Source organism: Emys orbicularis, chromosome 3 (genome assembly GCF_028017835.1).
Source record: "Emys orbicularis isolate rEmyOrb1 chromosome 3, rEmyOrb1.hap1, whole genome shotgun sequence".
In the NCBI taxonomy this organism is placed as follows: domain Eukaryota; kingdom Metazoa; phylum Chordata; order Testudines; family Emydidae; genus Emys; species Emys orbicularis.
In genome coordinates, this window is record NC_088685.1 from 63,574,808 (window position 1) to 63,600,378 (window position 25,571).

General features: G+C 44.3%; 1 protein-coding gene across 1 annotated transcript in view; it reads left to right on the top strand.

Moving 5' to 3' along the window:
* The window catches only part of MEI4 (meiotic double-stranded break formation protein 4), a 179,881-nt gene that overhangs the window by 32,827 nt on the left and 121,483 nt on the right, over window positions 1-25,571 (top strand). Inside the window, exon 2 of the mRNA XM_065401400.1 lies at window positions 7,798-8,046. Within this exon, the coding sequence (XP_065257472.1) occupies window positions 7,798-8,046 (249 nt within the window). The remainder of the gene's footprint in view (window positions 1-7,797; window positions 8,047-25,571) is intronic.

The following is a 25,571-nucleotide window of genomic DNA, read 5'->3' on the forward strand; positions in this document are numbered from 1 at the left end:
CTGTGTACAGCTGCACCTAGTCACTTTCACTCACTGTCTTCATCATCCATTCTTCCTCGGTTTTCTCATATCCATTGCTGCATGACCAGCTGCTGTGCTGGTAGCTCGACTTCCACATAGAAGATGACAACTCAGGCACCGTGTCTCTAAAATGGACAGAACTCCACTGACCAGTTCATCATCCATGCTTTTGACAGTGAGATGGCAGCCAGATTGCAGGAGATCATATTATGGGATGTAACAAAGAATGTGGGAATTTTCTTTTTAAGCATGAGAAAAAGACTGTCAGATGGGACAAAGGGAACTGCAGGAACTTGTCCCCAAATTCGCATGATTTCCTGAGAGAACTGATACATTGCAAAAATTTCCCTGAAATTAGCAAACCAGATGGTGGTGCAGTGTACTTGGATGCTTACCCGCAGTGCCACCCATCTTTTGCTGATACAACCTGTCACTCAGAGAGTGCAATGCACCAGTAAAGTTGAAATGAACTCTAGCAAAATAGCTATGTCAACCACTGTTTGCAAGCACAAATGCTACAGATACAACTTTCTAGTATAGAAGTGGCCCCAGTCATTAGGACAAACAGAAATTTAGGGCCGATCAGGGACCTTTCCCTCCAGTCTGAAATGCAGCAGCAGAGGGTAGGATGGGGAACCATCAAGCCTCCACAGGTTAACAAGGCCAGATGGTACATGAACAGCGAGGATCGGTAATTACACAACAAAAATATATTTGATACCTGTGTTATTCAGGAAATATGGGTACACCTTTCCAACCGAGGAGTGGATATATTTTTGTTAACTATCTGGGAATTCCTCTGGGGAAGGAGGCAGCCCAGCTACTCTGATTGATGGCATCTCTAGCACAGGTATTCATTCTACAGAGGGTCCAATTCCCTGATAAACTGGAATTGGAATGGGACTTAGGGGAAGGCATCTCCTAAAGAAGCTAGGGAATGGAAGTGGAGCTACAGCAAGGAGACAACCCCCTTTTTCCAGCCCCTTAACCCTCATTCAAAGCATGGGCAGAGGAGTCACAGCAGCAGGCTATGAACCAGCTGCAGAGAAGTAGGAGATTAATGGCAGCCTTCCACCTGGTGGAAACTATTAAGGAAGGAATCATGACCTGCACTGTATGAGTTACTGTGGGATAGTTCCCAGATGAGTTCAGTTAATGAAGTTGCGGCCTAATTAAACCACTTTCCTTGTTTTTCTTCCCACATGTCAGGGGCAATAAGGGTGGCATGCTTAACGTTTTCTGAATCTCTGAACCATAAATATTGCTAAATTATTGTTAAATTAAGTCCACTAAATTAGGGATAGTCACAAGTCAACGAGGCTGAGACAGTAAGCTCACATCCGTGTCAGGCTCAAGGAAGTGTAAGTTTTCCAATAATTAGCTCTAGAGAACATCAGCCTCTTTATGCAGTATAGCATAAAGAAAAAATTGCTCAGGCTCTCTCTGCACATGAATAGTTTAAAGCAGTCACCCTAGTAATAAAGATCCTTGCCCTGCAAGGTGCTCTGCACAGACAGATCCCTATGTTGGTCCCCATTGACTACTAGAGTCCTATGGAGATCCATGCAGAGCAGTTTTCAGGATCACAGTAGAAGATTTTGCAATTGTAATTGTTGCCATCTGTTATACCTGTGCAGCTCTATTGTTTCAGTGGGGTTATACAGGTGTAATTTAGGTCATAATTTTGAAAGCAGTGGAGTTGCACACATGGCCCTGCAATTGGAACAAGAAAACTTCTGTTGATGTATGAATCAGGAAATAATCCAGTTGCTATCCCAGAACTGTGTTTAAAAAAGTAGTAAAACTTATTAAACTTTATTTTTTCCACTGACGTTTTCAGATATAACTGAAAACTTGCAGGAAGCAGATTGGTAAATAAGTTATGCAAAAATGACATCTCAAATTGGAACCATATTTTAGGAGAATAATTCTAAGTATACCATGCATTTTTCAGAGAACTATTCAACTCCTAAAGACCAGTTTCTTACTGGTCTCTTTAGCCATGGAAGAGAGGTTTCACGGTACATAACAGTTAAACTCCAGTACAAAAACAAAAGAAAGTACACCTCTACCTCAATATAACGCTGTCCTTGGGAGCCAAAAAATCTTACTGCATTATAGGTGAAACTGCGTTATATCGAACTTGCTTTGATCCGCCGGAGTGCGCAGCCCCGCCCTCCTGGAGCACTGCTTTACCGCGTTATATCCAAATTCGTGTTCTATCGGGTCGCGTTACATCGGGGTAGAGGTGTATTAGAACAAAATGAAAAAAACAAGTTTTACAGACTTATTCTCAAACATACTGTAGTCTCTTCCCTGTTTTTAACCGTTTGGAGTTAAAAGAAGCAAATTCATTACATGGTTCTGAAAATATAATTCCAGCATATAATGGCTGTACAAAGTTGGTTTTCATTTTTGACAGACCCGTCAAGTCTTCCAGAAATGATTGATAAACATATTTATTTGAATCCTTAATGTGCAGTAAAATTGCCCTAAACAAGTAGATGAAAAATTGGATAACATACCTTCTCATATAACATCATCCATCTTTCACAATGATTAAATTAACTCATTTAAATGAATTCAGTGTGCATTTGTTTATGTGTTTCTACATTGTTAAATTACAATGTTGTCATCTAAAATGTATGGCAAAATTAAGGCTCTTCAATGCAACTTACAAAATATATAAACTTTTTCGGGACCTGTACATGATCTTGGTTTTGAATTTATCCCAATCCAGTAAAGGACTTTAAGAATATGCATAAATTGCACCAACTTCAGCGAGACTACTAAGGTGTTTAAAGTTAAGCATATGCTCAAGTGCTTTCGCTATATGGAGGCCTGAGTACTCGATACCTCTCAGGATCAAGCTCTTTTATATCCTTGCTTGGTGTTAAAACTGACTGGAATATCTGAACTGAGGTTGTAAATGAAGGAATTGCCTGTCTAATCCCTTGCTTTGTCTGAATTCCTTTTCAGGACCCGCACTTGGTGAAGTATGTATTGTTACCCAAAGTACATTATGGGTGCTATTGCCATTTGGTAGCGCTTAATTATTTAAGTCATAGATTTAAATCAGCAAGCAAGAAACCTTGATTTAAATAATCAATATTAATCATGTTTTGTATTTGTACATTTTAGTTACTTTCCTAAAGAGTGGTTGATTCTCATTGGTTGGTAACCATTAAAATTTGTTGATTTGCAACTAAATATAGTCTCTATACTAAATTTGAAGCTTCTTTTGCTAACCAGGGTGATGCATTATTTATTTAAATAAATATATAGCTTAACTTACATTAACTCTCTTGATTTTTACATTTTGTGTTATGTTAGAAATGGTGAATTATGAATTTCTCATTTTACAGGACGATGATTAATTTTTTACTTGTGTTTTGTGTCATTTCATTTGGATGAAAATTTAATTAAAATGTACAAAACCAACATTTTAAAAAAATTAAATAAAACTATGTTAAATATGCTGGATTTATAAAAATGTTTATCAAAACATTTTTTGCATTTGAAACTAACGGTTATTAAACATAGGAAGTTTGTTTAATAAAGGATTGGGCCAAAAGAAATCTGATGAGGTTCAACAAGGACAAATTCAGAATCCTGCAATTAGGATGGAAAAATCCCATGCACTGCTACAGACTAGGGACTGAGTGCCTAGGCAGAAGTTCTGCAGAAAAGGACCTGGGGGTTACAGTGGATGAGAAACTGGATATGAGACAACAGTGTGCCCTTGTTGCCAAGAAGGCTAACGGCATTTTGGGCTGTATAAGTAGGAGCATTGCCAGCAGATCAAGGGACGTGATCATTCCCTTCTATTCGGCAATGGTGAGGCCTCATCTGGAGTACTGTGTCCAGTTTTGGGCCCCACGCTACAAGAAGGATATGGAAAAATTGGAAAGAGTCCAGTGGAGGGCAACAAAAATGATTAGAGGGCTGGGGCACATGATTTATGAGGAGAGGCTGAGGGAACTGGGATTATTTAGTCTGCAGAAGAGAAGAATGAGGGGGGATTTGATAGCTGCTTTCAACTACCTGAAAGGGAGTTCCAAAGAGGATGGATCTAGACTGTCCTCAGTGGTAGCAGATGGCAGAACAAGGAGTAATGGTCTCAAGTTGCAGTGGGGGAGGTTTAGGTTGGATATTAGGAAAAACTTTTTCACTAGGAGGAAGGTGAAGCACTGGAATGGGTTACCTAGGGAGGTGGTGGAATCTCCTTCCTTGGAGGTTTTTAAGGCCCGGCTGGACAAAGCCCTGGCTGGAATGATTTAGTTGGGGTCCTGCTTTGAGCAGGGGGTTGGACTAGATGACCTCCTGAGGTTCCTTCCAACCCTGATATTCTATGAAGTGTCTGTAGTTAGTGAATTGAACTGATGATTTCTGGTCACTGTCTTTCAAGATTTTAGAACTAGCAGATCTCATTCTCTCACACCTAGTTTTTAATCATAGATTAGAAGAGGAAACAAGCTGCTCTGCTTTTTCTACTTCCAAATGATTTCTTAACTTTGAATGAAGTAGTCACGGAATCAAACTGAAATGAAGAAACTATTCTCTGCACCTGCAGAAGAGGCTGCTGCTGTCAAAAGCTGGTTTTAGCACTTCAACAAACTCTGGTTCCAGGTGTTTTGCTAGTGACTTCCACTAGTTGAGGGGTTTGACTTTTAAACTTGGTAGCACACGTGTACTGCTTAATATTATTTTTTGTATTTAATTTAAATGATTTTAACAGACTATAATAAGTTTAGACCTTAACATAGATTACCTATTTAAAATTCAATTTTAAGTTGACATATTTAAAAAAATAAACTCGTATTTTAATTTAAATTTTAAAAAAGTAAAAAAAAATTTTTTTTTTAAAAAGAGAAAAATCTATTTTTATTCACTGCAAAGTTTAGATTTGGTTGCCCTTGGAGAGGTCATGTTTATTTCTATAAAAAAAAATGAAAATCTTGCCATGATCCAATGCAGAAGTTCCCTGAAAAAAAAATCCAGTTGATGTGGTGAGGTCTTGCTAATGGTATTCCATTCAAACCATTGTTATGAAGAGATTAAAGACAGCTTCCCTAACACCTCACCTCAAACTTATCTCTGGCAGCTGATTCATCCAGAACAGTTGAGGACACTCATTTAGGCACCTGTAGCTGCAAAGGCTGTTGGGTTCCCAGTTATATCTGTGTAGAACAAAGGTCCCCAATGTGTGGGGTGCACCCCTCTAGGGGGATGTGGAGGAACATCTGGGGGGCACGGAGGGGCATGGGTCATCCCTGACCGGAGTGGGGGGAGAGCACCTCCCAGTCCCTCCGTGCCTCCCACCCCCAGCTGTGTCCCCAGCTCCTGGCCCTCCACCTGGCCCCGTCCCCAGCCTTGGCGTGGCTCCGCTCCCGGCTAGGGGCAAGACTGGGAGTGAAGCTGCACCTGGCCGCAGGCCTGGCTGGTGGCCCCCGCCGCAGGCCTGACTGCAGCTCTGCTCCTGCCCCAGTCTCGGCCCTGGCTGCAGCCCCGTTCCCAGGCCCAGACCTACCTCCAGCTGTGGCCCCAGCCTCTGCCCCCTTACCTCTGTCCACGCCCCTCCCCCCCTGTCCCCAGAGCCAGGTCCTGGCTCCGGGGGGAGGGAGGGGAAGGGGATGGGGGAGTGCGGACAGGGGCAAGGGGGGGCATAACCCTCAAAAATTTGGGGACGGCTGGTGTAGAAGCTTCATTATTGAGCAGAACCCATCATCGGCATGGAAGCATGTCCTCTGGAATGGTGGCTGAAGCATGTAAATACCTTTGCAATGCCAGCTACAAAAGTGCCATGTGAATGACTGTTCTCACTTTCAGGTGACACTGTAAATGAGAAGCGGGCAGTATTATCTCCCATAAATGTAAACAGACTTGTTTGTTTTAGCAATTGGCTGAACAAGAAGTAGGACTGAGTGGACTTGTAGGCTGTAAAGTTTTACATTGTTTTATTTTTGACTGCAGTTATGTAAAAAATAATAATTCTACATTTGTAAGTTGCATTTTCACAATAGAGATTACACTACAGTACTTGTATGAGGTGAACTGGGTGAACTGAAAAATACTATTTCTTTTGTTTCTCTTTTTCACAGTGCAAATATTTGTAATAAACAACGAGATAAAGTGAGCACTGTACACTTTGTATTCTGTGTTGTAATTGAAATCAATATATTTGAAAATGTAGAAAACTATTTAAATAAATTATATAACAGTGCAATTCAAACTGCAATTAATCACATTTTTTAATCCTTTGATAGCCCTAATTTAGAATGCCCTAAAAATAAGAAAACTTGAGCTAGTATGACTTGTGTTGTGTGTGGGAGGTTAGTGCAACTCAAAATTGTCTGCATGGAAGGCTGCAATATTACCATCTAGGTCAAGGGTTTGAGTCTTCTGAAGCAATGTTATTGTTCAGAAAGGAAACAGTAAGTAAATTAGTAATTTTTTTTATTTTCAGAGAACTTTAATAGTAATTGTGACAATACCCCCAATTTGCAAAAAGGGGAGGGGGAGAAATTAGTTACCTGCATTGCTGTTTTTGGAATCAATTTTGTTGAGACTAGTGTCAAATCTTAGAGAGCACTTGTTCAATATTCTGGCAGTAATAAATAAAATAAAAGCTACAGTGAAGTACAGAATGAAAATAGATTTTTAAGAATTTCTAATTTAACTTATTGGCACACATCTGCTTGTCCTTTCTGTTAATTTTTTCCCAACCTTATTCCTTAACTCTGTTCACACCACCAAAAACTTTGTTCATGCCTTAGTCATTTTAGCTCCTCACTAGAGCAACCTTCTTTTCTCTGACCCTCTGCCTCCCTCCTGCCTACTGAAAGTACTGCTGCCAAAATCTCTTTCCACAAAGACCAGGTTCCTCACCTTGGAATTCTTCATTGGCTCTTTGCCTCGTCTTGTATCGCATCACTATTCTTTGTCATTACCTTGAAGACCCAGTTTGCCTTCGATAGTAACTCTGTTCTCATAGTTTGCCAAGGGAGAAAAGCTTTTGGAGAAAGCTTTTTCACCTGTTGGCATCATTACTGTAAGCCCCTTAGTAGTAGGGGCTTATTTGATGTTCATAAAGAGCAATATGCACCTATGGGGCTGTATAAGTAATTAGAACAACTCGAGACACGTCAGATTCAAAGGATGTGTTTTGAGGATGTTGAAGGCAGGAATGTAAAAATTAGGCTGTAACTAACTTTTTGGGTTCAATTTAAAACAGATCCTGCAAGAGGGCCTTTGTGCATGGATCCTCTTGCAGTATCTGGGCCTGAATTATGGAGTCACTGTCATTGGATCCAAACATATCAAGTGTACAAAAAGACAAGCTGGGGTATTTTATAAAGATCTTTTTATAATATTCCTTTATTTTTAACACTTTACAAAATTATGTACTGTATAAAGTATGTACGATCCAGTACACATTCTGCAACCATGAGGTTAGAACTTAGTGTTGGGATAAAGTGTGCATTAAAATATTCACTAGAATATTTTTCCTCCTAAGGTAAGCCTGTTTGAGATTCACACTATTACTTTCAAACTACCAAACTGAATTTGATTACTGACATTGCCTGCGTGCTACTTTTGCATGTTTCATGTTCATACTATATGTGATTGTTTAGATTTGTGTTTCTGTTGATTGATCTAAGGCCACATGAGAAAAAGATAATTAGCTTCACTGTGGAATATAGCCATCAGTAAATAAGATACATAACATACTCACTAAACAAAAAAACTTACTGTGACTTTTTCATTATATGATAGGAATAAAAGACAGAAAAGAACATCAAGCATGGTACTTGAAAATATCAAAGCTGGCACTGGCTTTGGCAATTATCCACTCAAAGCCTCCAGAAAAAAGCAGCAAAGAATACACAGAGCAACTTGCTAAAATTATTTCTGGACAGGATTTTAAATGGAGATCAAAAGTTGAAGCATTAGAAGCTGAAGTCCTTAGATTACGTCAGGAGCTTCTTTTGAACAAGATCTGTCCAAGATTCTGCTTGGAAAATAGTAAGTCTCTGAAGTTGTTTTTGAATAACATCCAACACTGCACTAACATTTGAAAGACAAAATATCAGAATGTTTTTGCTTAGCAATAGTATTTTTTTATGCATAGGTAAGACGTATCCTGTCTTAAATGCAGGAATCTTTATTGTTTTTTTCCAAAAAGTGTACAGTGGCGAGACACTAGTTTCAGTTATAACAGGAATTAATGTAAAAATTTTGAGATTTACTCAGAGTTAATAAAAAAAAAAACTTTATTCACAGTAGAAAATAAAATACCATAGGATTTGGCTGTCAATCTTCAGTCTGTTGTTGCTGTCTACAGCATATTGGATAATTTCAGAAGATATCATGACAAGACTTTTTAAATTTTCACAGCATAGCCTACTAGTTTTAATTTAATGGGAACATTAATGTACCATATTTAAATTTGGAACTCTACCTTATGAACTTAGTTTTCTATCTCTAAGCACATTAAACAGAGCATTGGGCCTAATATGTAATATATTGATCTATGTGAAAAAAATGATAGAGGATAATATCTTAATCATTTTCTAATTTATCTTAAGTCTGATGTATCTTAAGTCTAAGAAGTTCTGAGACCAGAAATTGTGACTGGTTGGTGGGGAGGAAGACTGCGTTGCAAGATGCTGCAGGCTTTAGTGCAATATGCTGGTAGATCTCTGTGCACCTGTCTGTGATTTGGCTCACAGGACAGTCTGTTTTAAAAACAAAATGTGGTCAAGTTTTATGTAGTGGCATGATTTTTTTTCACACCAGTGTTTTAGTTTAACTTTTGTCTATGGGAGGAGTTTCTTTCCCCTAATTTTTGAAATGGGGAGGAGGGGAGGAGGCAATTTTATACTGTTCATCTCTCTTCCGCATTCAGTGTTATTTTGGGGTCTCCATTCTGGCAGTTTCTGGACTTTGTCCCCTTTTTTGTACATCTCTGCTTCCCTTCTTGGTATATTCCCAGCCTCCTTTCTCCATACCCCCATCCCATACACACTACCATACTTTAAGCAGTATTTCAAGAAGAGGAACTCTCACTCTTCTTGTCACAGATGGCCAGCGATTGATTTAGTATTCTGAAGAGCTGAAAGATATGAATGTGGGAGGCTCATTATCAGGATAGACTGCTTCTCTGTATTGGCTACCAAGGATATTGTAGTTGGGGATGTGTGGTCTGCAGAACATGTCGACCGACTGGAAATTAAATCAGTTCACCTGGAACTTCTGCATTTCAAGCTTTGTATTTTACGATCTTGTCCGCGGAGGCGTCTTACCTCCTCAATCAACCAGTGGCTAGGAGTGAAGCTCTGCTTTGAGAGGCACTATTAATCCTGAGGCAGAGAAGAGCAGATATGTTCTGGGAAATGGAGTCTCTATCAAGAGATATTGAGTCTCTCAGCCCTAGTTTAGTCATAGTGAAGGTGGTTCACATACCTCACCTTGATGACTGTAGCCAAGTTACTCTTTGTTTCGTCCTTACATGGACTTGTGTCTGTTGTAGAAGAGTAGTCCTTTAATCCCTGCAGATCAGGCATCCAACTCCAGATGTCCAACTCGGACATCAATATACTTTATCAAATCTCACTGACTAGTACAGAAGAGTCTGGAGTTTCCCTACATTGTGCTGTGCAAATAGGGGGCATTTCCCCTTTTCATATGCTACCTATGAATTTTCTAATTTTCTCCAGTTCAGCCAGAAAAGAATAATTGTGTCACAGTACCTAAAGCAGGGGTGGGCAAACTTTTTGGCCCAAGGGCCACATCTTGGTGGGAAAATTGTATGTAGGGCCATGAATGTAGGGCTGGGGCAGGGGGTTGGGGTGCGGGAGGGAGCGCAGGGTGCGGGAAGGGGTGTGGTATGCAGGAAGGGGTTCAGGGAAAGGGGTTGGGGTGCAGGAGGGAGCTCAGGGCAGGGACTTGGGGTGCGGGTGTGGCTGGGGGCTCAGGGGGTTGGGGTGCAGGAGGGGTACGTGGTGTTGCACGGGGCTCGGCAGGGGGTTGGGAGTTCAGGGCGGGGGTTGGGGTGCAGAGTGCGGGAAGGTGCTCAGGGCAGGGGGTTGGGGTGCAGGAGGGGTGTGGGATGCAGGAGAGGTGTGGTAGGGGGCTCAAGGCAGGGGTTTCGGGGTGTGGGGTGCAGGAGGGGTTTGGAGTGTGGGCTCTCTGCCTGCCCTGGCCCCGCGCCGCTCCCAGAAGTGGTCAGCATGTCCAGCAGGGACTCCTGGGGGTGGCGTGGGGCAGGCGGCTCTGCCGCAGGCTGCCCTCGCCTTCGGGTACCACCCCTCCGCCCCCCGAATCTCCCATTGGCTGCGGTTCCCTGTTCCTGGTCAATAGGAGCTGCGGGGCGTGGTGCCTGCAGGTGAGGGCAGTGCATGAGCCCTCTGTCCCCCCTCCTACCCTGGGCTCTAGGGACATGGTGCTGGCCACTTCCGGGAGTCGTGCAGGGCCAGGGCAGGCAGGGAGCCTGCCTTACCCCGGCTGTACCACGGGGCTGGGAATCCCGCCCTCCCCTGACCTAAAGAGTTTGCCCTCCCCTGACCTGAAGAGTCAAATTCCATCACTTACTACTACCAGAGGATCTATGGATGGCTTCTTTGTGGGGTTTCATGCCTTGTTAAAGTGTTTCTAAAAGCCATCAAGCCCTGCATATATTCCATGAAATTGTTTCACCTTGGAAATTCAGTCTAATATTTAAAACACTGTACCACTGTTCAATGGCCACTATTTCTTTAGAATTGCTTTAATTCAAAGTGGCACTCCTAGTTGTGATTACCTGAGCCAGGCAAGAAATGAGCTAGCTGCCTCTTGTAATTTTCCATTTGTTACCTTTTATCCTAACAGTTTTGAGAACTGTGCCAAGCTTCATTTCATGGAAGAATTCAGGTTTCATATTAATCAAGAGGTTTTTTCCCCTTTCTTCTGCTCAAACCTGAAATATGACAAAGACGGGATTTCTGGCAATTTTCCAGGGAAAAGGACACAAAACATTCAGGTCAGCTGACTGTCTCTCTTTGGTTTGGAGAAGCACAAAAGACAAAGTGGATACATTTAGCTATCCTCTGAGGCAGGTTTCCTTACCCATCATTAGAGCTCGTCAAATCAAGAATCATGTTGCTTCTTGGCAAAAAAGTGAGTCAGTCTCTGTAGCAGAGATTTGAAAAGCTCGCACCTGGTATTCCAGCTCAAAAGGCAGTGCTAATCTTAGAATGGACAGAAAATTGCAGATTGGCTCCAATCGTTCTAGCATACATCTGGTGAATGGAGTATTATAGGGTAGATGTTGTTGCCTTGGCTGATACAGCTTTAGATTAATGCATTTGAAGGGCTGTAATTCAGTTAGCCAACATGTATCTTAGCAAAAGTCATCAAGGGGTACATTCCCCCCACCCTCATCTTCTAATTTGGCTCATTTTACTAATCAGAGTCAATTGATATGAATTACTGGAGATACTTGCTGTAGCAGAAGGAATCTTTCTGTACCTCTAAAACTAGTTTGTTCTTTTTGCTAAGGCCCATAGATTCATAGATTCTAGGACTGGAAGGGACCTCGAGAGGTCATCGAGTCCAGTACCCTGCCCTCATGGCAGGACCAAATACTGTCTAGACCATCCCTGATAAACATTTATCTAACCTACTCTTAAATATCTCCAGAGATGGAGATTCCACAACCTCCCTAGGAAATTTATTCCAGTGTTTAACCACCCTGACAGTTAGGAACTTTTTCCTAATGTCCAACCTAAACCTCCCTTGCTGCAGTTTAAGCCCATTGCTTCTTGTTCTATCCTTAGAGGCTAAGGTGAACAAGTTTTCTCCCTCCTCCTTATGACACCCTTTTAGATACCTGAAAACTGCTATCATGTCCCCTCTCAGTCTTCTCTTTTCCAAACTAAACAAACCCAATTCTTTCAGCCTTCCTTCATAGGTCATGTTCTCAAGACCTTTAATCATTCTTGTTGCTCTTCTCTGGACCCTCTCCAATTTCTCCACATCTTTCTTGAAATGCGGTGCCCAGAACTGGACACAATACTCCAGTTGAGGCCTAACCAGCGCAGAGTAGAGCGGAAGAATGACTTCTCGTGTCTTGCTCACAACACACCTGTTAATGCATCCCAGAATCACGTTTGATTTTTTTGCAACAGCATCACATTGTTGACTCATATTTAGCTTGTGGTCCACTATAACCCCTAGATCCCTTTCTGCCGTACTCCTTCCTAGACAGTCTCTTCCCATTGTGTATGTGAGAAACTGATTGTTCCTTCCTAAGTTGGAGCACTTTGCATTTGTCTTTGTTAGTCTGAGGTAAACAGGATGAAGTTTATTTCTCCAATTTGTCCAGATCATTTTGAATTATGACCCTGTCCTCCAAAGCAGTTGCAATCCCTCCCAGTTTGGTATCATCTGCAAACTTAATAAGCGTACTTTCTATGCCAATATCTAAGTCGTTAATGAAGATATTGAACAGAGCCGGTCCCAAAACAGACCCCTGCGGAACCCCACTTGTTATGCCTGTCCAGCAGGATTGGGAACCATTAATAACAACTCTCTGAGTACGGTTATCCAGCCAGTTATGCACCCACCTTATAGTAGCCCCATCTAAATTGTATTTGCCTAGTTTATCAATAAGAATATCATGCGAGACCGTATCAAATGCCTTACTAAAGTCTAGGTATACCACATCCACAGCTTCTCCCTTATCCACAAGGCTCGTTATCCTATCAAAGAAAGCTATCAGATTGGTTTGATATGATTTGTTCTTTACAAATCCATGCTGGCTATTCCCTATCACCTTACCACCTTCCAAGTGTTTGCAGATGATTTCCTTAGGCCTGGTCTACACTAGGAGCTTATATCGAATTTAGCGCCGTTACATCGAATTAACCCTGCACCCGTCCACACCAGGAAGCTACTTAGTTCGAAATAGAGCTCTTTTAAATTCGACTTCTGTAATCCTCGAAAACGAGAGGAGTAGCGCTAAATTCGAAATGGCAATATCGAATTAGGCTAGGTGTGGATGGAAATCGACGGTAATAGCTCCGGGAGCTATCCCACAGTGCACCACTCTGTTGACGCTCTGGACAGCACTTCGAGCTCGGATGCTCTGACCAGCCACACAGGAAAAGCCCCGGGAAAATTTGAATTCCTTTTCCTGTCTGGCCAGTTTGAATCTCATTTTCTGTTTGGACAGCGTGGAGAGCTCAGCAGCACTAGCAACGATGCAGAGCTCTCCAGCAGAGTTGGCCGTGCAATCTAATAGAAAGAGGGCCCCAGCATGGACTGATCGGGAGGTGTTGGATCTCATCGCTGTCTGGGGCGATGAGTCCGTGCTTTCAGAGCTGCGCTCCAAAAGAAGGAATGCAAAGATCTATGAGAAGATCTCTAAAGCCATGGCAGAGAGAGGATACAGCCGGGATGCAACGCAGTGCCGCGTGAAAATCAAGGAGCTGAGACAAGGCTACCAAAAAACCAAAGAGGCAAACCGACGCTCCGGATCCCAGCCCCACACATCACGTTTCTACGAGGCACTGCATTCCATCCTAGGTGCGGCCGCCACCACTACCCCACCAGTGACCGTGGACTCCGAGGATGGGATATTGTCCACGGCCGGTTCCTCCTCGGAAATGTTAGGTGACGGGGAAGATGAGGAAGGAGATGAGGAGGACGAGGCAGTCGACAGCGCTTGCACCGCTGATTTCAACGACAGCCAGGAGCTCTTCATCACCCTTACAGAGATCCCCTACCAACCGTCCACAGCCCTTACCCCGGACACCGAATCAGGGGAAGGATCAAGCAGTGAGTGCTTTAAACATCTAAACATTTCATTTTAACATAAGTGGAATATTTATATTGTTAAGAATGGGCTTTTCAGTCACTCAGTTAAACATAGAAACTTTTATTTATAACAAAACAGGAATAATAACTATTTCAGTAATTTGTTGTTCATGATTTATTTGGCTTAGTAAACTTTTTAGTACTAACTATGTATAGAAAATCAAGTACTGTCCGGATATTCATGATTAGTCCACAACACGGCCCCTCCACTCTGTAGTCCGTTATGCTCAACTTAAAGGAAAAGGCGGTCAATGTGCCCGGGAATGGACAGACAGTCCTCCTGGGATAGCTCCGCATAGCTCTCCTGGAGGTACCGCTCCAGCATGCGCACGAGGTTCAACGGCAGGGCAATCTTGTTTGGTCCCCCGTGGTAGCACACGTTCCCACGCCATGAGTCCATGAGGTAGTCGGGGATCAGTGCGCGGCACAGCATGGCGGCATATGGCCCAGGCCTCTGCATGCATTCACGCAGCATCCTTCCCCTCTCGGTCTCCGAGATCCTCATGAGGGTTATGTCACATGACGCCCTGCTTTAAATTAGGGAGGGGAATGTTAGTATTTGGACTGCTTTACAGCCACGCGGTGGAGGCGGCAGAGGGGCAGCATACAGGGATCTTTCCCGGGGACAGCCGCGAGGTGGTGGGACAGGGGCAGAGCTCATGCTTCCCTGATTGCTGCCAGCAGAGAGTGGCCTTGCATTCAGTGCGAAAGGAGCCCAGTGCTACTATTACATGTTTAAGCTGCCACAAGTCTACGGCTTACCATGTTTGCCCGCAGCAGAAGTAGAGGTGTCCTGCAACGCTTCTCTGATCGCAACTGCAGGACCCCAGACACATAAGGCGAGGGCCGAAAATTCGACCTTGTCCTGAGTGCGCATGTGAAAGGTGCAGTGCATGGTGTTGTTCACAGAGAAAGACTATGCTCTTTGTTAGCAACTTCATTTATCTGGCTCAGGAATTTACTCCCTTTTTCCCATTCCCACAGACACATCTGCGACTGTCTCCCAACCCAGCCTGGCATTACACTCCCAGAGGCTAGCGCAGATTAGAAGAAGGAAGAGAAAAACTCGTGAAGACATGTTTTATGAACTTATGGAGTGCTCACGAGAGCAGGCAGCCCAGACGACACAGTGGAGGGAGAACTTGTCACAAATGCACAGAGCAGTCATGGAACGGGAGGAGAGGTGGCGCCAGGAGGACCAGCAGGCTACTCAAACCCTGCTTGGACTAATGAGGGAGCAAACGGAGACGCTCCGGCGCCTAGTGGATGTTCTGCAAGACCGGAGGCAGGAGGACAGAGCACTGCTGCTGTCTATCTCTAACCGCCCTCCCCCGCCACCAAGTCCCACACCCCCCTCACCAAAAGTACAAAGAAGGAGGGGCGGCAAGGGCCGTTAAAACTGTCAGTCGGCCACTGCACACTGCTGCAGCAATGGAAGGCTCTCGTTCCAAACTTTGAAAAGTCCTTTCCTACCCATCTCACACTAGCCCATGTCCAAGTTTCCTTCCCCCCCCCCCCTTTCATGTGCGGTTCGTAATAAAACATCTGTTTCTGTTAAGTACTGTTTCCGAGAGTGTCTTTTGGAGGGGATTCTGTCTGAAGGGGGGGAAGGGGTTTGTTACTTGGACAGGACAGTCACCTGTAGCAGGCTACAGAGGCGGGGGCAGGTCCAGCATCAGGACACATACACAGCACAGTCACCAGTTACCCTGGTCAGTCTGGGAGGCGGTTTTCTTGTTCTGGGGTGCGAGGGGGTTGATCTGTGACTTTGTGTCGGGGGAGGGCAGTTAGAGATCCTATGCCGCGGTCCTTATCCTGGATCACAGAGCCACGCAGCAGGGGATCTGTTACCCTCCACCCCCTGCCAGAAAGTCACTTGGCCGACACATACATCCAGTCCCGCCCAGGACTGCTGGCAGGCTGCGTTGAAACAACCAACGCAGCACTGCGGAGCCTGTCATTCCCGGACTTTAGAAGCATCATTTGCATCAAAACAGTAAGCCCGCCCCCCCCCACAGTCTGCGTCCCCGGTTTAAAACATTCCCGCGAAAACAGTAGAAAAGGGAACCTTGTTCATTAACAGAACAGAACAGATTTTATTTGTTGGGAAGGTGGGGAAGGGGGTATGTAACTTGGAAGGATAGTCAACAGTAACTGGGTAAAGAAACGGGGGCAGGTTCAGCATCTGTGTCCACAAAGTAAAAAGTCACTGTAGACCCTGTTCAGTCAGGAACCTGGCTTTCAAAGCCTCCCTGATGCACAGTGCGTCCCGCTGTGATCTTCTAATCGCCCTGCTGTCTGGCTGGACGTAATCAGAAGCCAGGCTATTTGCCTCAACCTCCCACCCTGACATATAGGTCTCCCCCTTGCTCTCACACAAATTGTGGAGCACACAGCAAGCAGCTATCACAATGGGGATATTGGTCTCGCTGAGATCACAGCGAGTGAGTAGGCTTCTCCATCTGCCCTTGAGACGGCCAAAAGCACACTCCACCACCATTCTGCACTTGCTGAGCCGGTAGTTGAATAGTTCTTTCCCTGAGTCCAGTGCGCCAGTGTAGGGCTTCATGAGCCAGGGCATTAGCGGGTATGCAGGGTCCCCGAGGATGACTGTAGGCATCTCCACATCCCCAACAGTTACTTTGTGGTCCGGGAAGTAAATACCTTCCTGCAGCCGTCTACACAGACCAGAGTTCCTGAACACCCTAGCGTCATGAACCTTGCCAGGCCACCCAACGTAGATATTGGTAAAACGTCCCCGATGGTCCACCAGTGCTTGCAGCACCATGGAAAAGTATCCCTTTCTGTTTATGTACTGGCTGGCCTGGTGGTCCGGTCCCAGGATAGGGATGTGAGTCCCATCTATAGCCCCACCGCAGTTTGGGAATCCCATCTCGGCAAAGCCATCTCTGATGAGCTCAACGTTTCCCAGGGTCACTACCTTAGATAGCAGTAGCTTGACGATTGCCCTGGCTACTTGCATAACAGCAACCCCCACGGTAGACTTGCCCACGCCAAACTGGTTAGCGACGGACCGGTAGCTGTCTGGCGTTGCGAGCTTCCAGAGGGCTATGGCCACTCGCTTCTGGACAGTCAGGGCTGCCCGCATCCGGGTGTCCTTTCGCTTCAGGGCAGGGGACAGCAACTCACACAGTTCTATGAAAGTCCCCTTCCGCATGCGAAAGTTGCGCAGCCACTGGGATTCATCCCAGACCTGCAGCACTATGCGGTCCCACCATTCCGTGCTGGTTTCACGGGCCCAGAATCGCCGTTCAACAGTATCAACAAGACCCAGTGACAGCGAGATGTCCTGGGCGCTGGGTCTCATGTTCTCAGAGAGGTCGGAGCTAGTGTCCGACTTCATGCCGTCACGGTAGTGCCGTAGCCTCCTCTCATGATTGATCTGCAGCTGCCTCTGGTACAGGTGGAGGAGAAGCTGCGAGGCGTTGAGAACTGCCACAACTGCAGCGATGGTCGCAGCGGGATCCATGCTCGCACTGCTGTGGCGTCCGCGCTGTCAGTAATCAGAAAAGCGCGCGAAATTATTTCCCGCCGGCGCTTTCAGGGAGGGAGGGAGGGCTTGAGTGACGGACGGATGACGACAGGCGCCCAAAAGCACCCTCGACACATTTTTTTACCCAGAAGGCATTTGGGGCTCGACCCAGAATTCCAATGGGCAGGGGGGACTGCGGGAACTGTGGGATAGCTGCCCACAGTGCACCGCTTCCAATGTCGACGCTTGCCCCGTTAGTGTGGACTCACAAAGTCTCACAAAGTCGAATTACTGTCCTTAGTGTGGACACACACGTTCGACTTAGTAATATCGATTCCACATAGTCGAATTAACTAAAATCGAAGTACTCTCGTAGTGTAGACAAGGCCTTAATTACTTGCTCCATTATCTTCCCTGGCACAGAAGTTAAACTAACTGGTCTGTAGTTTCCTGGGTTGTTTTTATTTCCCTTTTTATAGATGGGCACTATATTTGCCCTTTTCCAGTCTTCTGGAATCTCTCCCGTCTCCCATGATTTTCCAAAGATAATAGCTAGAGGCTCAGATACCTCCTCTATTAGCTCCTTGAGTATTCAAGGATGCATTTCATCAGGCCCTGGTGACTTGCAGGCATCTAACTTTTCTAAGTGATTTTTAACTTGTTCTTTTTTTATTTTATCTGCTAAACCTACCCCCTTCCGATTAGCATTCACTAGGTTAGGCATTCCTTCAGACTTCTCGGTGAAGACCGAAGCAAAGAAGTCATTAAGCATCTCTGCCATTTCCAAGTTTCCTGTTACTGTTTCTCCCTCTTCACTGAGCAGTGGGCCTACCCTGTCTTTGGTCTTCCTCTTGCTTCTAATGATAAAAAGTCTTCTTGTTTCCCTTTATTCCCATAGCTAGTTTGAGCTCATTTTGTGCCTTTGCCTTTCTAATCTTGCCCCTGCATTCCTGTGTTGTTTGCCTATATTCATTCTTTGTAATCTGTCCTAGTTTCCATTTTTTGTATGACTCCTTTTTATTTTTTAGATCATGCAAGATCTCGTGGTTAAGCCAAAGTGGTCTTTTGCCACATTTTCTATCTTTCCTATTCAGCGGAATAGCTTGCTTTTGGGCCCTTAATAGTGTCCCTTTGAAAAACTGCCAACTCTCCTCAGTTGTTTTTCCCCTCAGTCTTGATTCCCATGGGACCTTACCTATCAGCTCTCTGAGCTTACCAAAATCCGCCTTCCTGAAGTCCATTGTCTCTGTTTTGCTGTACTCCCTTCCTTAGAATTTCAAACTCTTATGATTTCATGATCACTTTCACCCAAGCTGCCTTCTACTTTCAAATTCTCAATGAGTTCCTCCCTATTTGTTAAAATCAAGTCTAAAACAGCTTCCCCCCAGTAGCTTTTTCAACCTTCTGAAATAAAAAGTTGTCTGCAATGCAGTCCAAGAATTTGTTGGATAGTCTGTGCCCCGCTGTGTTATTTTCCCAACATATATTTGGATAGTTGAAGTCCCCCATCACTACCAAATCTTGGGCTTTGGATGATTTTGTTAGTTGTTTAAAAAAAGCCTCATCCACCTCTTCCACCTGGTTAGGTGGCCTGTAGTAGACTCCTAGCATGACATCACCCTTGTTTTTTACCCCTTTTAGCCTAACCCAGAGACTCTCAACACTTCCGTCTCCTATGTCCATTTCCACCTCAGTCCAAGTGTGTACATTTTTAATATATAAGGCAACACCTCCTCCCTTTTTCCCCTGTCTATCCTTCCTGAGCAAGCTGTACCCATCCACACCAACATTCCAATCATGTGTATTATCCCACCAAGTTTCAATGATGCCAACAATGTCATAGTTGTATTTATTTATTAGCACTTCCAGTTCTTCCTGCTTATTACCCATACTTCTCGCATTTGTATATAGGCATCTAAGATACTGGTTCGACCTTGGCTCCCAGTTTTGCCCTGACCCTCCTTTCTCTCTGCCATTATAGCCCACACTCCCTCTTGTTTCCGACCCATCTCCCAGGTCTCCATGTTCCCCACTTACCTGTGGGCTTTGCTCACCTGTCCCCGTCGAACCTAGTTCAAAGCCCTCCTCACTAGGTTAGCCAGTCTGTGTCCAAACAGGGTCTTTCCCCTCCTCGAAAGGTGAACGCCATCTCTGCCTAGCAGTCCTTCCTCGAATAGCATCCCGTGGTCAAGGAAGCCAAAGCCCTCCTGGCGACACCATCTTTGCAGCCAGGCATTCACCTCCATGATGCATCTGTCTCTGCCCGGGCCCCTACCTTTGACAGGAAGAGTCGAAGAGAATACCACCTGTGCTCCAAACTCCTTCACCTGTACTCCCAGAGCCCTGTAGTCACTCTTGATCCGCTCAGTGTCACACCTCGCAATATCATTTGTGCCCACGTGGATGAGTAGCATGGGGTAGTAGTCAGAGGGCTGGATAATCCTCGACAATGCCTCCGTAACATTTTGGATACGGGCCCCCGGCAGGCAGCATGCCTCCCGAGATGAAATGTCAGGGCGACAGATGGGCACCTCCGTCCCCCGCAGAGAGTCTCCGACCACCACTACCCTACGTTTCCTATTCGCAGTGGTGGCAGCAGACCTCCCAGCCTTAGGGGTACGAGGCTTCTCCTCCTTTACTGTAGGAGGTGATTCCTTCTCTCCTGTATCAAGAAGAGCATAACGGTTACCTATTACCATGGCGGGAGGGTTCGGAGCAGGGGTGGAGCACTGCCTGCTGCCAGAAGTAACCAGCCGCCAGTGTCCACCCTGAGCCATCTCCTCCTCCACCAGTGGTGTATCAGCAGTCCTGTGTACTGGGACAACTACCTCAGCTGTCTCCACATGGACACTGTCCAGGAATTGCTCGTGGATTCAGATGCTCCTCAACCTAGCCACCTCCTCCTGTAGCTCTCCCACCTGCTGCCTGAGAGATTCCACCAGCAGGCACCTTTCACATTGGATGGTTCCCCCAGCCTGGATGACAGTAAGTGGAAATTGCAAGTTACAGTCTCTGCAAAACCACACCAGGATCTGGGTAGAAGCATCCATGCTCAGGCGCTCTGTCTGGCTACAGGCACAGGTGGAGGAGACAGAAGCAGTGCTGGCACAGGTGTTACGGGTCTTCCTAACCATCGTAGCCTCCCTCTCAAATTCCCCTGTCTGCAGCCCCCTGTCCGCTGAAAGGGTTGTATAAGCAAGAAGTTTTGAATGTATTTGGTTTATAGGTTTTAAGGGGAATAAAGGGAAAACAGATAGAACCAGCAAGGGACCCTCGCCCCCTTCCCAACTCCCTTGCGAAACTCCCTGTTAGCAGCCCATGTTCGCAAAAGCGATACATTACTCCAGTCTGCTTACAGCTTGGGGGCAGAACAAGAAAGAAACCAGGTAGGATTAGGGAACAACTGACTTCAGGGCAAGAAGCCCCTGCTTTCCCACTTCCAGTAGGGGAGTGAAGCCAGATGGACAGTGCATCAGATGGAGAGCTTTTTGCTTTTAAGCTTTACCGTACCATTTTAGATGTGTGCTGTCTCCTGCCCCCGGTCTCTCTCCAGAATCATGGTAGCAATAGTACTGTCTTTAGGGAAGAAGGACATTCACTTATCTCTTCCTGGACAAACTCTTTGATTTGGGCTCTGATTAGTGAGAGCGAAAGCAAGCACATGGAGTGGGATGGTTCCTGGAATATCTTGGATTTAGGACAGACCCAGACACGTGATGCCAGGGAAGCCAATCACAGGCTTGGGCTGAGGATGAACACACTATTGCTGATTCTCCTGGTTTTTTTGTTTTGTTTTTGTGAGAGATGGGATTTAAGAGGGGACAGGCACTCTTCTTGTGATGATGCGAGAAGCTTCAGCTCCCTCTTGAAGTTCATCCCTGCAGGAAGAGTCTGTCCCTTCACTTGCAGCACTCGCAGGAAGTGAGAGGGGGAGGAGGGAGCAGAGAGCTCAGCAGCACAGCACAGTGCTGCTCCCCCACGCCTCTCTTCCTCTGTGCCTCCTCTCCCCTCACTGCAACACCCACCTTGGGAAGGAGGGATGGGGACAAGCTCCACTGCAGCTCCCCCAGGCTGGTGCGGGAGAGGGGGGCTGCGAAGAACCCCAGGGGCTGCAGAAGAAGTGTAAGTGATGATGGGGGGTGCAAAACTGATGGGGGGTTGGGAGGCCTGGCAGATGTGGGTCTGGGGGCGAGGTAGATGTGGGCCTGGGTGCGGCATTGTTATGGGTGGTGGGCAGTTGTGGGAGCTGGAGGACAGACAGTTGGTATGATAGGCAATTGTGGGGGTGGAATTGAAGTGGGAACTAGGAGAACAGGATTGGTTTGGGGGCAGAATTAATTGCTGGGCAAGGGGTGGGCAGATGTATTTTTTTTTTTTTTTTGTACAAATCCCAACATTAAATGCTTCCATAGGGCGGGCATTGACCTTATTCCAACTTTGCAAGGAGAAAGAGCATGGCCTTTGAACCTCATTCTGCTCCTCACAGCACTACCCAGATTGGACCTCTTCAGGAAGCATTGTTACGTTTCCTGTCCTGAAGACTATCTCCAATCAGCCGAGGCTTTGTATTTAAAGTGGGGAGCATTCTCTAATGGGATGTTATATAGTACTTTAAATTCAGACAGCTAGCTCTCACAACTATCATAGCATTCATTCCATAACTAAATTCAACAAACATTGCTTCTCCAGTTAAGCATCGAATTCCAGTCCTCAGGAGCACTGACAGTCTCAGGGCAGAGTAGTTGTGCCTCTTAGATTGAGATCCATTAGATGTACATTAATTCTCCAAATTCTGCACCTTGATTATCCAATCTTACATAATTGTTATGCTTATAAGAAGCACACGGAATCTTTTTCAAGGGTCTAAGGCAATCCACGGTGTTTATTGAGAGTACAGTTTAAGCATTAAAATCAGGATATGCTCTCTCTCTCTCTCTCTCTCTCTCTCTCTCTCTCACACACACACACACACACACACACACACACACACACACACACACACACACACACACACACACACACACACACACACACACACACACACACACACACACACCAGCTGGATCTTATAGTTAGCAGTCCTTAGTGTTGCTTGCTGAGTTTCAGTGGCCAGCTGAAACAGCATAAGAGGGAGAGGAGGAGCTGAAGCTGTGTCTTTGGACGCGATGGAAGCTCCGATGTTGATGAAGAACGAACCCAGAGTTCCCTGGCAATACACCCTTCTTTTATAGTAATAAGTTCCCATACAAGTCTATGGACCTTGCTGTGTCTCGTCGGAGCTGTTAATCACGAGGTAGTCAAGGCTGCTCCCAGTCAGCATTATATTGGGTTGTTACTGGGAGTATCCACAGCGGTTTCTTATCTCGTCCCTCTGGCTCCACTCTTTATCTTGTCCTTGGGGCGTATGCCTTGTTTTAGGGTCATCAATCTGCCATTCGGGTGATTCTGATAATAAGGTTGGTGCCTCTCAACTTCTCCACTCCCCTCTCGACCATCTGGCCCATTAGTACTGGCGCCTCCTGTCTCTTCTCTGTTAGCATGCCATACGTTCTTCATTCATACACAAAACAGTAAATAATTTCAAAAGCAAGAATTACAGCCATAACACTTCTATCCTTCTAAAAACGATCATTAACATGTAAAGCAAAGAATAAAACCAAAACAATTTCTTCTTACTAATTCAAAGCTAGCAAAACGGAGTACAATTTACACGAGACAAGTTCTCCCCATTAGGCTTTTGGCCTACACAATGCCATTTCCTTTCTTTTGGTAGAACTCTTCTTCATATCTTAATGTCTAGGTTTAAACGTATATCTGCCTCGTTTCGGATGTTGTTCTGTAAAAGGTGATCCTGCTTCTCACACTGAAGGTAAACTGCTATGAAAATCTCACTGTAACAGACTTGTGGTGCTTAGCATAAAGAAGAATAGGAAAACATACCTGTGCTTATCTAAAAAATCCCTTTTTTCAAGTAATAAGACCTGGCTCACCCTGCAGATATGTGGATCATCCAGAATAGAGAGAGCAATTGACATCCAAAGATTTGGGTTGTGCGTTGTTAAGTGGGATTTACCAGGCTCTGCTGTAGGAGAAATTGTTGTGCTCTTTCCTCAAAGTATTATTTATCAGAATCTGTCATTTTAGGAAAGTGAATTTGAATTATTCTGACTCTGAGACTTGGGCAAATACCAAACAACGAGTGTGTGCAGAATCAGAATTAGAATTTGGGAATTCTGAATGTCTGATTCATGCTCATTTCTCTGAGTCTGTTCCTAAATGGGAAATCTGTAGTACAACCAGTTTTCTTGAATCGCAGCCCTGTGTTTTTTAATCAGAAAAGACTGTCCTTTCTTTAATTTTTTTGTAAAGGTCCACTGAAGTATATAAGCAAACCCTAGAGTACTTGATGTAAAACCTCTCTAAAGAGAAAATGTGTTGCTTGCTCAATATAGAGAATCTTGCAAGCATTTACTATCTGCAGAACTATTCTGAAATAATACATAGAGGATGTAAATAGGTCCTGGGAGGAATAAGGTCTATGAAAGCAGATCTTGTTTCCAAGGGACCATAACTGCCATAACCATATTAGTGTGCTAAACAGATACAAGTTCTTGAAGTTGTGAAGGAGGGTTTTTTTTGCAAACCCAGTAGCTTAGCTTTTAATGAATGCAATAGTTACCAAAAAAGTAATATGGTAGAGAGAGGCTTACATAATAAGCCAGTTTAAAAAAAAAAAAAAAAGCCACAAAAACAAATAGTTGAAAGGGTGGAAAAATGAAGTGAATAAACCTGATTCATCATTCATGAAAGTCTACCTACCAATATTTCAGTCACTGAAGACTTAATGAAGGGTAACAGGGATGCCTCAATGTGAAAAGAGAGACAGCAATAAAAAATAAATAAATAAACATTCTGGTTTTGGGTGTGCGGTTCCCCTCTCTTTTCTGAATGTATTGACTAGTGATTTCATGTTTGATTCACAAAGTGGGTATTAATAATTTGGATCTGTTTTTGTTCCTAAGTGTTTTTTTTTTTTATTATTAGTTTCATTGTGTTTTATTAGATCTGATCCTTGCTGGCAACCATTTGATTTTCAGAAGAAGTTGAGCTAAATTAGAGGCTCCCAAACTGCGGTTCATGGAGCCCAAGATGGTGGTAAAGGTGCTAGCTATCACGTGGTGCTGGATCTCCCTCCTCCTTTCCTGCATTACCAACCAAAAATATATTCCTAACAGCTAAGCAACTGTTGTAATTGCCACAGGGATGATATGCTAAACATTGAAATTAAAGTATTTTATGATTGGGGACCCTTCTCTGATCAGCTATGATATTTACAGAACTAAAGCCTTTCACTGTTTACAACAGAGTTCCACCTCATCCCAGCTTTTAAAAAGAAGTTACTTAAGAGATGTAAAGCTTAATTTATTCTAAAAAACCCCAACTTTATTTCAAAAAATCATTTAATGTTCCTAAGTGACAACATTGTACTTACCTATCATACCTTTTACAAAATCCAAGCATTTACAAGCATGGATATGTATCTAAGTACATAAACATAAAATTTTCAAAACCACCTACGTTCCATGTTATCAACTAAGGCATTTAAGCCATCGAAGGTCAATGGGATTTAGGCTCATTCTTAAGGTGCTTTTGAAAATTTTAGCATAAACAAATTGCCCACATAATAAATGTAAACACATTTGTATCAAGTAAAAAAGAATGGACATTTCAGCCCAGCAATCTTAACTCTGATCCCTGTATTTTTTTTAAAAATATATTTTTGTTATCTTGATTTTGGTATCAAAATATTTTCAAAGTTAAGTGACAAATGTTAATTGATAAATATATACTGATATTTTAAGATTGCTGATGAAAGAATAGTATTTATTTTGGGGCAGAGCTAAAGTTTGCACACTTTTCTTTAATTATCAAGGGAAAAAAGTGTGACTCTCTAGGTGTTTTTATATTCACACTATTCATCAGTCTGGAAATGTGCTGCTCTTGAGTATCCACATCTGTAAGCATTTATGGAGACTGGTCATCCTGGGATAGAAGTGTTGGTTCCTAAATGATCAGGAACTGAGTCATGTGCCCAGTACTCTGTCTCCCAGTGATAAGAGCAGCTCACTGTACATGCTCTGCCTGTTCTTTGGAGTGGGGAGGGGGATGGCCTCAAACTTGGTTCTGGCTGACCATTCCA